The sequence below is a fragment of the Panicum virgatum genome, chromosome 4N (genome assembly GCF_016808335.1).
Source record: "Panicum virgatum strain AP13 chromosome 4N, P.virgatum_v5, whole genome shotgun sequence".
Lineage (NCBI taxonomy): Eukaryota > Viridiplantae > Streptophyta > Magnoliopsida > Poales > Poaceae > Panicum > Panicum virgatum.
The window spans coordinates 39,011,276-39,023,525 of record NC_053148.1 but is presented as its reverse complement, the minus strand read 5'-3'; the positions used below and the strand labels follow the sequence as shown (position 1 = coordinate 39,023,525).

At 44.8% G+C, this 12,250-nt stretch overlaps 1 protein-coding gene and 1 long non-coding RNA gene across 5 annotated transcripts in view; one reads left to right on the top strand and one right to left on the bottom strand.

Moving 5' to 3' along the window:
* Positions 1-11,662, top strand: part of LOC120671010 — a 38,725-nt gene extending 27,063 nt beyond the window's left edge. The window contains exons 1-3 of one of the 4 annotated variants that reach the window (XM_039951221.1): positions 6,194-6,330; positions 9,628-9,783; positions 10,373-11,662. In XM_039951221.1, coding sequence (XP_039807155.1) covers positions 10,722-11,537 — 816 coding nt within the window. In that variant the 5' untranslated portion in view covers positions 6,194-6,330; positions 9,628-9,783; positions 10,373-10,721 and the 3' untranslated portion in view covers positions 11,538-11,662. Of the gene's footprint in view, positions 1-6,193; positions 6,331-9,627; positions 9,784-10,372 lie in introns of those variants that run through there. The other 3 variants (XM_039951223.1, XM_039951222.1, XM_039951224.1) reach the window with 3 other exon arrangements.
* On the bottom strand, positions 4,940-5,650 carry LOC120671011. The gene is made up of 2 exons (XR_005673467.1): positions 5,366-5,650; positions 4,940-5,152 (listed from the first exon to the last, which is right to left on the bottom strand). It is a non-coding gene; the product is annotated as an uncharacterized LOC120671011 (long non-coding RNA).
* Positions 11,663-12,250: the final 588 nt, after the last annotated feature.

Below are 12,250 nucleotides of genomic sequence, written 5' to 3'. Positions count from 1 at the left end.
CGGTTGGAATTCCAACCGGTACCAAAGGCAGCTACGCCCGTAAGGCAGCTACGCCCATTCCCAGCTCTCATCATCTCCCGTTTTGTTGCTTGCACTCTCTCCCATTCCCCTCCCATCCTCCACTAGCATCCCATCCTCTACTTGCAGTAGAGATTCATTCAAAAGAATCAACAACAAAATATTGAATTGATCCAAAACAAATACTCATAGATCCAACAAATCATTCAAAAAATCGTTCACAATCTATAATCCCACATGCATCTCTATTTAAAAAAATAAGAAAAAAAAAGAAAAAAAACAACGGCCGGGGCAGACCCGTGCAGCGGCGGCGGCCGACTCCCGCAGCCATGGCAGCCCGCGCTCCCACGGCTTCGACGGCGGCCGGCTCCCGCGGCGGTGGCGGCCCGCGCACCCCTCTGCAGCAGCGGCGGCCGGCTCCCGCGACGGCGGCGCCCCGCTCGGCCCTCTCCGTGGCGGCGGCGGCCGGCTCCCGCAGCGGCGGCGCCCCGCTCGGACCTCTCCGCGGCGGTGGCGGCGCCCCGCACGCCCTCTCCGCTGCTCCCGCGGCGGCAGCAGGCGCCCGTGCGCCCTCCCGCGGCGGAGGCGCCCCGCTCGGCCCTCTCCGCGGCGGCGGCGGACGGCTCCTTCGGTGGCGGCGCCCCGCGCGCCTCTCCGCGGCTCCCGCGGCGGCGGCCGGCGCCCGCGCCCGCGCGCGCCTCTCCGTGGCTCCCGCGGCGGCAGCCAGCGCCCACGCCCTCCCGCAGCGGCGGCGGCCGGCTCCCGCGGCGGCGGCGCTCGTGCGCCCCTCCGCTCAGTCTCCTAGAGATAAGGCCGTGGGAGAGATGAGAGGTCGAGAATGAGAGATGAGAGAGATGAGAGAATGAGAGATGTGAGAGATGAATGGACTGCAGGGACTTAAAATATCGTGGAGGGCGGCCATGTTTTGGTGCCGGGCGAATTTTTCAACCGGTGCCAATGTATGCACCAATAGCACCGGGTCGTGCCTCCACCCGGTGCCATTGACACATCGACCATTTGGTACCGGCTCGTGGCATTACCCAGTGCCTTTGTCAGTGCATTGGCACCGGTTTGTGCCGTGGCGCGTCTTGCCAGCGCTCGGTGCAGGCCAATAGTACCGGCTAGTGTTGCAGCCGGTGCCGATGCTTTACATTAGTACCGGTTCAAACAATAAGTGGTATTTTTGGCCTGGATCTTTGGCCTATTTTCTAGTAGTGCATACTACGTTTCCATTGTTTGCCGAGTGCCGACATGGCAAAGAAGAGGTACTCGGCATACCCTATCTTTGCCGAGTGCCCTAGAGCCTGCACGCGGCAAAGGAGGCGTATGTGCCAGCCATGCGCGCCGACCGTGCACCAGTCATCAAGCGGCCTTACGCACACCGGCTGTCAAGCAGCATTACGGTCATTAGACTTTGCCAAGAGTCTTTTGTTGGCACTCGATAAAAGTCAGCTTTGCCTAGTGCCAGGCGTGCAGCACTCGGCAAAGCAAGGTTTTCCTAATGCTCTCTAGCGCTCGGCAAATTATTTATTTAACCTTTTGCATTTCAAATTTTTTCTTCTCTCCTCAAACTTGAAAAGTCACTTCTTAGTGATATAGGTTACGTTTATCAATTGATTTACTAAATTTCATCATTTTATTTTGTTTGCGAGAAATTATTGATCGAAATTAAATATGATTTGCAAGTGGGTCAAAATTTCAAAATAATTGAAAGGGAAAGTGATATTCATATTATTGAATCAAAACTGAGGCATAACGGGAAAAAACTTCAAAATTGATACATCTTGATCACGAAACTTGATGGCCACTGCTAGAGAAAAGACCATAGGTGCCGGTTCAAAATGGCCTTAGGTACTGGTTTTGAAACCGGTACACCAAACCGAGACCAAATGTGGGTGTCTAAGATAGCGGGTATTTTAACCGATGCCTAAGGCCTCCTTTGGTACCGGGTCAAGGTTCCACCTGGTACCAAAATATTCACGCAAAATATCCTTTGGCTGGGATTCGAACCTGCAACCTTTTGCCTTATGCATCGCTCCTTTACCATCTCACCTACGCAGCAGTTGTGATTGAGAAAGAAATATTTTCATTTTGAAGTAACTCGTGGATGAGCCTAAGGTACTGGTTACCAACCGGTATCTATGCCTCTTCCATAGGCACCGGTTGGTGATACTACCCGGTATTAATATAAAAGTTACCATCTGATACCTATGGAGAGTCTTAGGTACCAATTGGTGTCATCAACCATTACCTAAGGCTCATCCATAGGTTCCATCCACCCAAAAGTACTGGTATTTAGTATATGTATAGGTTCATCTTCATAACGGGGGTGGACCTTTGGTGTGTTTTCTAGTAGTGCGCAAACATGTGCCCGGACGTTCGGGAAAAATAAAAAATAGCAAACGAGGTCTGAAAATCATGGGACTTGTTGAAATGTCATGATATCATACCGGGATAGTGCGGAAAAATTAACGGCGTTTTGGACAAGTTGTACGTACACTGCTTATAAATTAGAGGATCTCTGAAGAAGTTTCAGAGAGATGCGGAGTATCCTGTAGGATTTGTAGTCGAAATGATAGTCACATCAGGTTTTCTCTGTGAAACTTTTTGTATACACAACTAACAACAAAATATGTGTATTGTGAAATTTTGGTTAATTTTTGAGTCCGTTATATATTTTTTCAATTTTGTTTTGCACTCATTGAAAATCAATATATTTAATTTCAATATCAGCATGAAACGCATGAAATAATAGTTTTTTCGCATGAAATAATCAAACATATATTGTTGAGTCACTTTGGCAAATATTTAAATACACACTACTACATTTTTTTATTTTTAGAGGTGTGCATTTTTTATTTTCAGAGGTGTTTTTTGGAAACGCCTCAAAACTATAGTCAGTGTTAATATACCATTTTCAGAGGCGTTCTTGAACACGCCTTAGTTAATCAAATAAAAAAAATAAAAAATCACCACAGGCATGCCGAGCCCATCACAGGCCCGGTCGAGCCCATCTGTCGCGCCGCTGCCGCCGGCCGCCTGCCGCGCCGCCGCCACCGCCCTCCGCGCGCCTCCGTCGATCACCGGCCGGTGCTCCACGACGCGGGACAGGATGCAGGCGCCGCCGTGTTGCAGGTCCACGCTCCACCAGATTGCGGCTGCGCCGGGTAGTTGTTGCTGTCCGGGTCCACGTGCTGCTGCTGGTGGTGGTACTGGGCGGCGCCGTGGCCGCCGGATTGCGGCTGCGCCGCGTCCGCGAAGAGCGCGTGGTGCCCGCCGCCGCGCAACGGGACGCCGCGGACCGAGGGCCACATGGCGAGGCAGAGCCCGAGCATGCGCACCCGACCGTGGCCAGCGACGCGCCGTCGAGGCGCCGGAGCACGAGCGCTAGGACGTCCGCCGGGAGGTCCTCGATGACCGTCGCCGTCCCCGCGCGCGGTGCCGTCGGCGAAGCCCGTCGCCCCGAGACCACCGCCCACGCCCAGGTATCTGTGCGCGCGGCCCTCCGCCCGCGCCGTGGATCTGCGTGCCCGGCCTCCGACCGCTCGTGGATCTGCGGGTACACGGCCTCAGCGCGCTGGGGGCCTCCGCCGCCACCATGTCGTTCGGGAGAGAGAGGGGAGGGAGAGAGAAAGTGAGTCAGGGAGAAAGAGAGACCAAACCTTAACCCTATATATATATATATATATATATATATATATATATATATATATATATATATATATATATATATATATATATATGCTTGCAATCGGGTTTTTTGGGCCAACGGGCTGGGCCTATTTTTTCTGAGGCGGGCTTTATAGCGTAAACGTCTCAGTTAATCGATTAACTGAGACGTTTTTCGTAACCGCCTCAGTTAATAGGAAACGAACGCCTCTGTTAATGCTGGGCATTAAGAGAGACGTTTTCTTTTTGTGTATGCCTCATAGGCATTTTTCAAGTGCCTCGCAAAATTCAGAATTGTAGTAGTGATATTCGATCAAATTTTGTTAAACATCTAATAAAAACAAATTAGTTGATAAAAATTGAATTTGATTTTTAGTACTACAGAAACAATTTCTAAGAACGCCCTATTTTTTTCTAAGGGCGGGTGCAAACGTACCCGCTCCTACAACAGGAGCTGGTTACTGTAGCATTTCACCCGCCCCTGAAAATAGGGTTCATTTTTAGGGGCAGGTGGTGCCGCCACCCGCCCCTAAAGAATGAATTTCGAGAGCCGGGTGGTGGCATCAGCCGCCTCTGAAAATGAGCCCTATTTTCTAAGGACGGCTCATAAGGCCACCCGCCCCTGAAAATGATAGGTCGACCCAAAACAACATCATATCTAACCCGAGGCCACTGGTAGCAGCACGCACCACAGCCAGCTGCGAGTGTCGAGTTCTTTAAGGAAGCAGCAGGCCAGCCAGAGCCATGCTGCGGCATCAAGTTGTGCATCCAACTGTGTGACGCTGACGCACAAATTATTTTCTAAAACGAGTATTCAACTTCAACCTCTTTGTCAAGCCGTTTGGTCTAACCATATGCCTGATGTTTTCCTGGGCAATACGCATAGCAGGTTGAGTAGGGAAGTAGTAGATGATGCCTTTCAGAGATTAGGGAACGGCCGGGGTAAGTAATCTGAAGGGGACTGATCACTGTGCACCTGTACTTATCTAAACTCCATTAAATGATATTTCCTGCCGTGGAAGGCCAGGCAGAGGCATATTCTCAGCTTCTGAGCTCTGAAGTCTTCCGACCACAATGCTGTCATGTCCTTTTTTCCAATCGAACAACTTGGCTGCTTCCTGCTTGCACGGTTGATGTATAACTTCGCAAGTGAACACTACAGAGTATTGCAATTTTTTTTAGCGAGCTAACCAGCTTTTTAAGAAAGCAAATATTCGGGCATAGAGTAACTGAGTTGGGGAAACCAACTTGCTAGGCCGCACAAAACACACCACGTTCAGCAAAAGAAAGAAAAGGGAGCAGAGCTCCAACAGAAAGCAATAGCCTTCAGAATACAACTAGCACCAGGAAGTATCTATATCCAAAACTCTCGAGTCTTCGTAGTTCCTTAGCCAAGTCTTCATTTCCGCCGTCCTCAGCTTGAGATCTTGGCGCGATCAAGCTCTCGAAGCAGTAACCCCCATTTCTGCATAAACATATATGATAGCTTTGTGAATGCATAGCGTCGGAGAACTCGGGAATTTATTATGCAATCTCAACATGTTTCTGGTAGTCCAGAGGGACCAAGCTAAAGCAGCCAACAAAACAATTTTAACCCCAAAGTCATTGCACCCCCTTGTTTTGAAAAAAGATTACTGAAACTAATAGGAGAGTCATTCCAGCCCAGGGCTTCGCTCACCCCGACCCAAGCAAAGCGTGCTAACACACATTGGAAGATTATGTGATCTGCCGTCTCAGGAGAAGTACACAAACTACAGTTTGGGTCCCCCTTCCAGGATTTATGTTTTAGAGCAACTCCTGATTGGATTCTGTCTTGAATAGCTAACCAGAGAAAGACTTTAATTTTCATAGGCAATCTTGCAGACCAGATCTTCTTCATTCTGGAATTGACCACACCCCCAAAAGTTAGAAAGCGGTACATTGAACGAGTTGTGTAGTTGCCAGATTTGTCAAGCACCCAGATAGGAATGTCTTCCCCTTGTAGGTTAAAGTGATGTAGCATTTCCAGCATCAGATCCCAGTCATAAATATCTTAGACTAGAGTTCCCCCATCTCTACAATTACTGCGATAAGAATGCCAGTCTCCCCCATCCCAACAATCTCTAATTTTCTAGTCATGTTGTAGAGTATTGCAATTTTGGGGGACTACAACATGACATTGCCCAATCTGTACATGTTCAGTCTTTATTTTTGTTATTGTCATCTTCGTGGGATAATTGATGCAATATTTAACATATATAGTATGTCTGAATTGGTCAACCCATCATACCCATTGGGTTAACAAGGCCATATGCAAGTGATAAATTGGGTCGGCCTATGGCCTCACAAATTGGCCCTAAGGCCATAGGGCCAGGTTCAACCCATTCCAATGCAACCCACCAAGGCTGGAGATTGTGACGACCGGCCAAGACATTTCCAACGCATTTCCTTTTAATTTCACTGTTATTACGACTTCTTGTACTGTACTAGTAGCAGTACCGTGTCTATATATACATATAGTCAAGACACGAGCAGCTAGCCTCCTCCAAGGTTTGCAAGTAAATCGATCCCCCATATCCCTAAAGCTCTTTAACTCGGGCAATACATACACAAAATCTAGGTCGTTTCGATCAGCCTCCCCGGGGACCATGAAGGACAAGGAAGGTAAGCTAGCTAAATACCGCGGTTATGATTACATGCATGCATACATTCAGCTCCCCTACCACCTATGCCGTGCTCTAGCTACCTGTGGTTGGATGGCTGATTTACTTTGTTGATTGAGGGAAGACGTGTGTAGAACCTTCCCCCTCCCCCCCTCTTTTTCTTTAGACGACTATAGAAGAGGAAGCCGATTCATTAATTAATTGTAGATATGCGTGGGGTATTTTGTTTTTGTTTTTGTTTTGATGAGCCAGCAGGCAAACGGCCGGGGATACCATGCACAGGGCCGGGAAAAAGGGATTATAAGGAGGCTGGAATTTGATTTCGTGTCCAAACTCTACTTATTCGTCTCCGTGTCATGTATTGTCTGATTCGTTTGTAAAGGTAGGGTTGCTCACACTCTACCTCAGTTTTGTAAAGGTGAATCGAGTTGCTCCTAATAGTTGTAGGCTGACACTACGTGAAAAAGGATTTTAAGCGGCGCCACCCCTTTTTTTTGGGGCGGCTTAGAGCCACCCCTACAAATAGCTCTTAAATAAGCTGCCTCTATAAATCCATTTGTAGAGGCATCCGGTGATATGAGCTGCCCCTAAACATCGCTCTATTGGGGTGACTCATATCTGACAGCTCCTACAAATCGGATTTCTAGGGGCGGCTCATAGAGTGCATCTACAAACAGATGCCGAAAATTAAAAATTAAGTACTAATATTCGAATTTTAAACAACTTTAGATGGAGAATTAACCAAAATAAAAGTTTTAGATCTTAAAAAGGTATGGAACTTTGGTGTTTACAACTTTTCCATTTGAATTAATTTGATGCTTCAAAATGCTGTTTTAAATTGTTGAAGAACTCTAGTTTCTCTTTTTAATCTGTGGGTAAAACTTGTAACTTGTTTTTCTCCATCATACTAACTCCAAATCTGATGGTTCCCCTAGCACCTATTGCACGCTCTAGCTACATCTGCATGCCTACGATTGGATGGGTGCTTTACTTGGTTGATTGAGGAAAGATGTGTGTAGAACCCTTTTTCTCTCTTCTTTTCTTTAGATGAAAGTTGTATTTAAGATGAGTAGAAGAGGAAGTCGATTCATTAATTCCATATATGTGTGGTGTATATATACAGAAACGGCCCGTGGGGGCAGCGGCACGGGCAGCGGAGAGGCACGTGGGGGGAGGCGTTGCTTTTGGAAAGGACCCTGAGTGCGGTGACGCGGCCCGTGAGGGTGATGGTGCGGGCGTCAAAGAGAGGAGTGTGGTAGCGGGTGCGTGCACGAGACCTTTTGGGGAGGGGGTGTGTGGGAAGGAAGAGGATAGCGATTTGATTGAAGGACCGCGCGGGTTAGCTACGGTTTGGGGGCTTTTGTTATGTCCGGTGTTGGACCCACAATTGTGGCCTTTTAGCAGGTGTTGCCATTTTTTTTGGAGTGAAGTGTGCCCATCTGGTGGAAAAGAAAGGTCCTGAAGGTTAGGCGAACTGACATGAATACCTCTCCTCATGGTTTCCAAAGGCCAACAGGTTTCTTTGGTTTATTCCTAACAGTTTTCATATTTAATGTTGGCACGTAATAACATATTTCAGGTCTTAGCTCACGGTTTTTTGCACCGACGATAGGAGTCTTTCCTTATTCCTGTTGATTTTTCAAAAACCACTCCTTTTCAAAAAAATTCAAAAACCATATGATGAGATGATACCCATGATATATGAACAAGTCTCAATGTCATATTTGCTCAAAAAAAGTCTCAATGTCATATTTGGTTGGGGCTCACAAGCTAGGACTGCCGAACGATGTCCAATTAATTAATCTGCTGAGGCTCCTGTTGAATTCAGAGAACTCTTTTACCAGGGTCCCTCACTTGTCCAACATATTCTGGACATTCTACGAATAGTTTGATGACATGGGGCCCATGAATCATAAGTTAATTAAACCATGGGTATTGGTAATTTTGTAGCACGAACAAGGTTTATAAAATAACATGCCTCACCAAATATTATATTGCACCATGTTTTGGTCTCATGCCTCATGGATATTTTTTCTCTTGCAAAAAATCATCAACCAAAATGGTAGGATACACTTAAGTTACCATTTGTTTTTGGGAAGAATATAGCATGGGGCGGACCCAGGATAATACTTGAGAGAGGGCACACATCAAGAACAAAGAGAATTTTACATGTGAATGAAATTCATCAATGGGGAGCCCTTTGTAAATCATCTGAGCCATCGAATACATGGTGCTCATTTGCAAGCTACTATAGTTTTTAGACAAAAATTAGCGAGGGTCGGGTCCACCTAGATAATATCGGGTTAAAATACTCAAGTATCTGTGGATTGCACTGTTATCCGGAAATCAGACAAAGGCGAACAAAGGACAATGTGATAAATTAATTAACACGGCCTCAAATATCAACAGAGCGAAGAAAAAGGAGGCACTGCGTAAAGAGTACGAGTCACTCTACTCCGTCATCAAGGCCCAACGCCGATGCCCAAAGAAGAAATGGATAGACTAAAAATGTTGAAGCTATATCTAGACCAATGTATATTGATCTGGAAGCATGATGTTACTTTTACTCCAGTATGTCTCTCTATCAATTTAGTTGGTATATATGAGACTATTTGGACGCTGATTAGTGTGTGATGACCCTCCAAACTAGCTTCCTTTGTAGTTTGATGCTCATTAGTTTGTCCATAATGATTAGTTCTTCATACTGTCTTATTAACATAATTATTTCCATATATATATTACTCCCTCTGTCCCGAAATAAATCAATTCCTAGAATTCGTTCCAATCAAACATTTTTAGGTTTGACGGGCTTTATAGAATTGAATAACAATATCTATAATGTAAATTCAACACATTATGAAAATATATTCTATGGCATATCTAATGATACTAATTCGATACCATAAATCTTCACGGTTTTCTCAAAAAAATCGGTCAAAGCTAAATTTTTTTTTGACTTAGGACAACTTTAGAAATTGATTTATTCAGGGACTTCATACTTTGATGCTTATTATTTTGTCCATACTGATTGGTTCTTCATACTGCCTTATTAACGTGATTAATTCATATAGTGCTGGTTTATGGATTGGGACACTGAGGGCTTAATCCGGTGTCTACTGCAGATTTGTATCTTTAGTTCAATATTTGGTAATATATATGGCTTGTCTTGCTAAGTACCTTTGCTAAGTACCTTGCTCCTTTGCAAGCTACTGTAGTTTTTAGACAGATAGCAAGGGCCGGGTCTGCCTAATAGCAGGTTAAAAAAATGTCAACTATTTGTGGCTTGCTTTGTTTTCAGAAATTCCTGCTGAAAAGGCGAACAGAGGGTCACATAATAATTTTATTGAATCTGCCATGAACGATACGGGGCCAAAGCGTAAAGAGAATGAGTCACACCGTTGTCCAGACCCAACGCTGATGCACAACAAAGACAACAAGAAGCTACCAGACCAAGGTATACAATGTTGAAGCATGATGTTACTTTTACTCTAAAATGTCTGTCTATCAAAGTTTAGTTGGTATATATAAGGCTTTTTAGGTGCTCATTAGTGTTTGATGACCCTCCATACAAGCTTTCTTTGATGCTCACTAATTTGTCCATACTGATTAGTTCTTCATACTGCTCTATTGACGTAATTATTTCCATACTACTTTTTTTCATACTTTGATGGTTATTATTAGTTTGTCCATACTAATTAGTTCTTCATACTGCCTTATTAACGTAATTAGTTCCATACTATCTTTCTTCATACTTTGATGGTTATTATGAGTTTGTCCATACTGATTAGTTCTTCATACTGCCTTATTAACCCAATTATTTCATATAGTGCTGGTTTGTGGATTGGGACAGTGAGAGCTTAATCCAGTGCCTACTACAGATTTGTATCTTGAGTTCAATATTTTGGTTTTATATGGCTTATCTTGCGAAGTACCTTGCTTCTCTACAAGATATTACAGTTTTCAAACAAAAAAATAGCGAGGGATGGGTCTGCCTAATAGCGGGTTAAAAAATCTCAACAACTTGTGGGTTGCTTTGGTTTCAGGAAGTCCTTCTGCTTCCACTACGCCGACAAAGGGCGACAAAGGCGTACAAAGGGAATAATAACAAATTTATTGAAACTAGCAAAAACAAAGCGGAGCAAAATGAAGCAAGGAGGACTATGTGCAACACAAGTCGGCTTCTGTGATGTTCTATTTATGTCGTTGAAAGTACTATTTTCGTTATATTTCATAATCTGCGATGCCTGCGTGACGAAAATCGCTTCGTCACCTATACCATGTAATAAAAGGTCTTCTGCGACGAAAACATCTTTTTTGTCATAAATTTTATGATGATTATTTTATCATTACTAATTTTTTACGCTCATTTTTCATCATAATGAATACCAAGAAATGTCACAAAACTATATACCTGAAGATGTTCATTGCTATGTGGTGGCAAGATGGCTTTCTGCAAGACCGGGTTCGTTCAAAAAAAGACCGGGTTGTGCCCCTGGATTATCTCGTGTTTACTGGGTCCAAGACTACTACAATAAAGCACCGCATCTCCTTGGCCTCCTCCGATTCTACGCTGTGGGAAAAAGAAGAAGAAGCACCAGCAAACCCAAGATGTCACCTTCAGATTTAATGAAAATGGAATCGATACCACTTTCAGCCGGTGCTATCGAGCTTGCCGAAATGGGCATCTTCCTCACAGCAAACGAAACAACGGAGCTCCCAGACATGGGCCTCGACAGGAAATGGATCGTCTTGGCCGAGCTCTCCATGGCGCCGCTGTCTCTCAACGATGCACATGCAAGATGGCTCGTCAACATGGCGGCACTAGAGCTATGCACGACTCCAGATTTTTTTGACGATGACACGGCCGAAGTTGAAGACTCTGCTGTCTGCTCGTACCTCCTCATCCTGTCCATGTTGATGCATCGAGAGGAGGACGTGCATGAGCTGCGAACCAAGGGTATCCTTCAAGGAGCAGGGCTCAACAATAACAAGACACTCGACTTCTTCACCAGCCTGCATAGCCTGCGCAAAGGACCCTGCTATGCCCTCGTCATGGTAGAGATCCAGAATTACAGGAACAAGAGGCCGTGGATCAAGGTGTACAAGTTTGTTTACAACAACTGGAAGTATATCGTCGCGGCTGGCTCCACCATTAGTGGTATTATCGGTATCATAGTGACGCTCATGAAGCTCAAGGCCGCCCATTGATATGAGAGAGATGCATGCATGTAGTATTTCCCTGGTACTATATATATTGTTGGTGCTTTTAGTAGTTTCTCCTTTTTTCATTGTACCTCAGAATGTATTTAATATGTGTCTAGTTGAATAAAAACAATCTACCAGCAAATGTCTCTGTAGAATGGAAATAATAATCATCAGGCACATATATGCTCGCTCTCGGAGGCTACTATAACGAGCATGGCCCCATTTAGAACATTTCGAGTGATTTTAATGATCGATTGACAACATAATCATGGGACTAACAAAGTATATCGAGTGAATCATATTAGGTTCCAATGATGAATATAAAGCCCTAGCAAAACAAGGGTCAAAGAAAGAACTCAAATAAATGCTGAATTTGTTGAGTTTCACATGAAATAGTAGCACCGGTTAAACTGATGCATTGAATCAGTGCCCAAAACTTGATCTAATGATATGAACTTCTAGATATTCTTGTAGATAATTTCATAAGCTTTCCATAGAGTCCAAGATCATCAAAATCGGAGTTCGGATCAAAATGTTATGATCAAAACATGATGAATCTGATTTCTGTGTGTCACCGGATGATCCGATGGTCATCGGATATTCCGACGCCCAAAACTTGATCAAATGAGATGGACTCCTGGATATTCTTGTAGAAAATTTCATAATCTTTCCAAATAGTATAAGATCATCGAAAACGGAGTTTGGAGCTGAGAGTA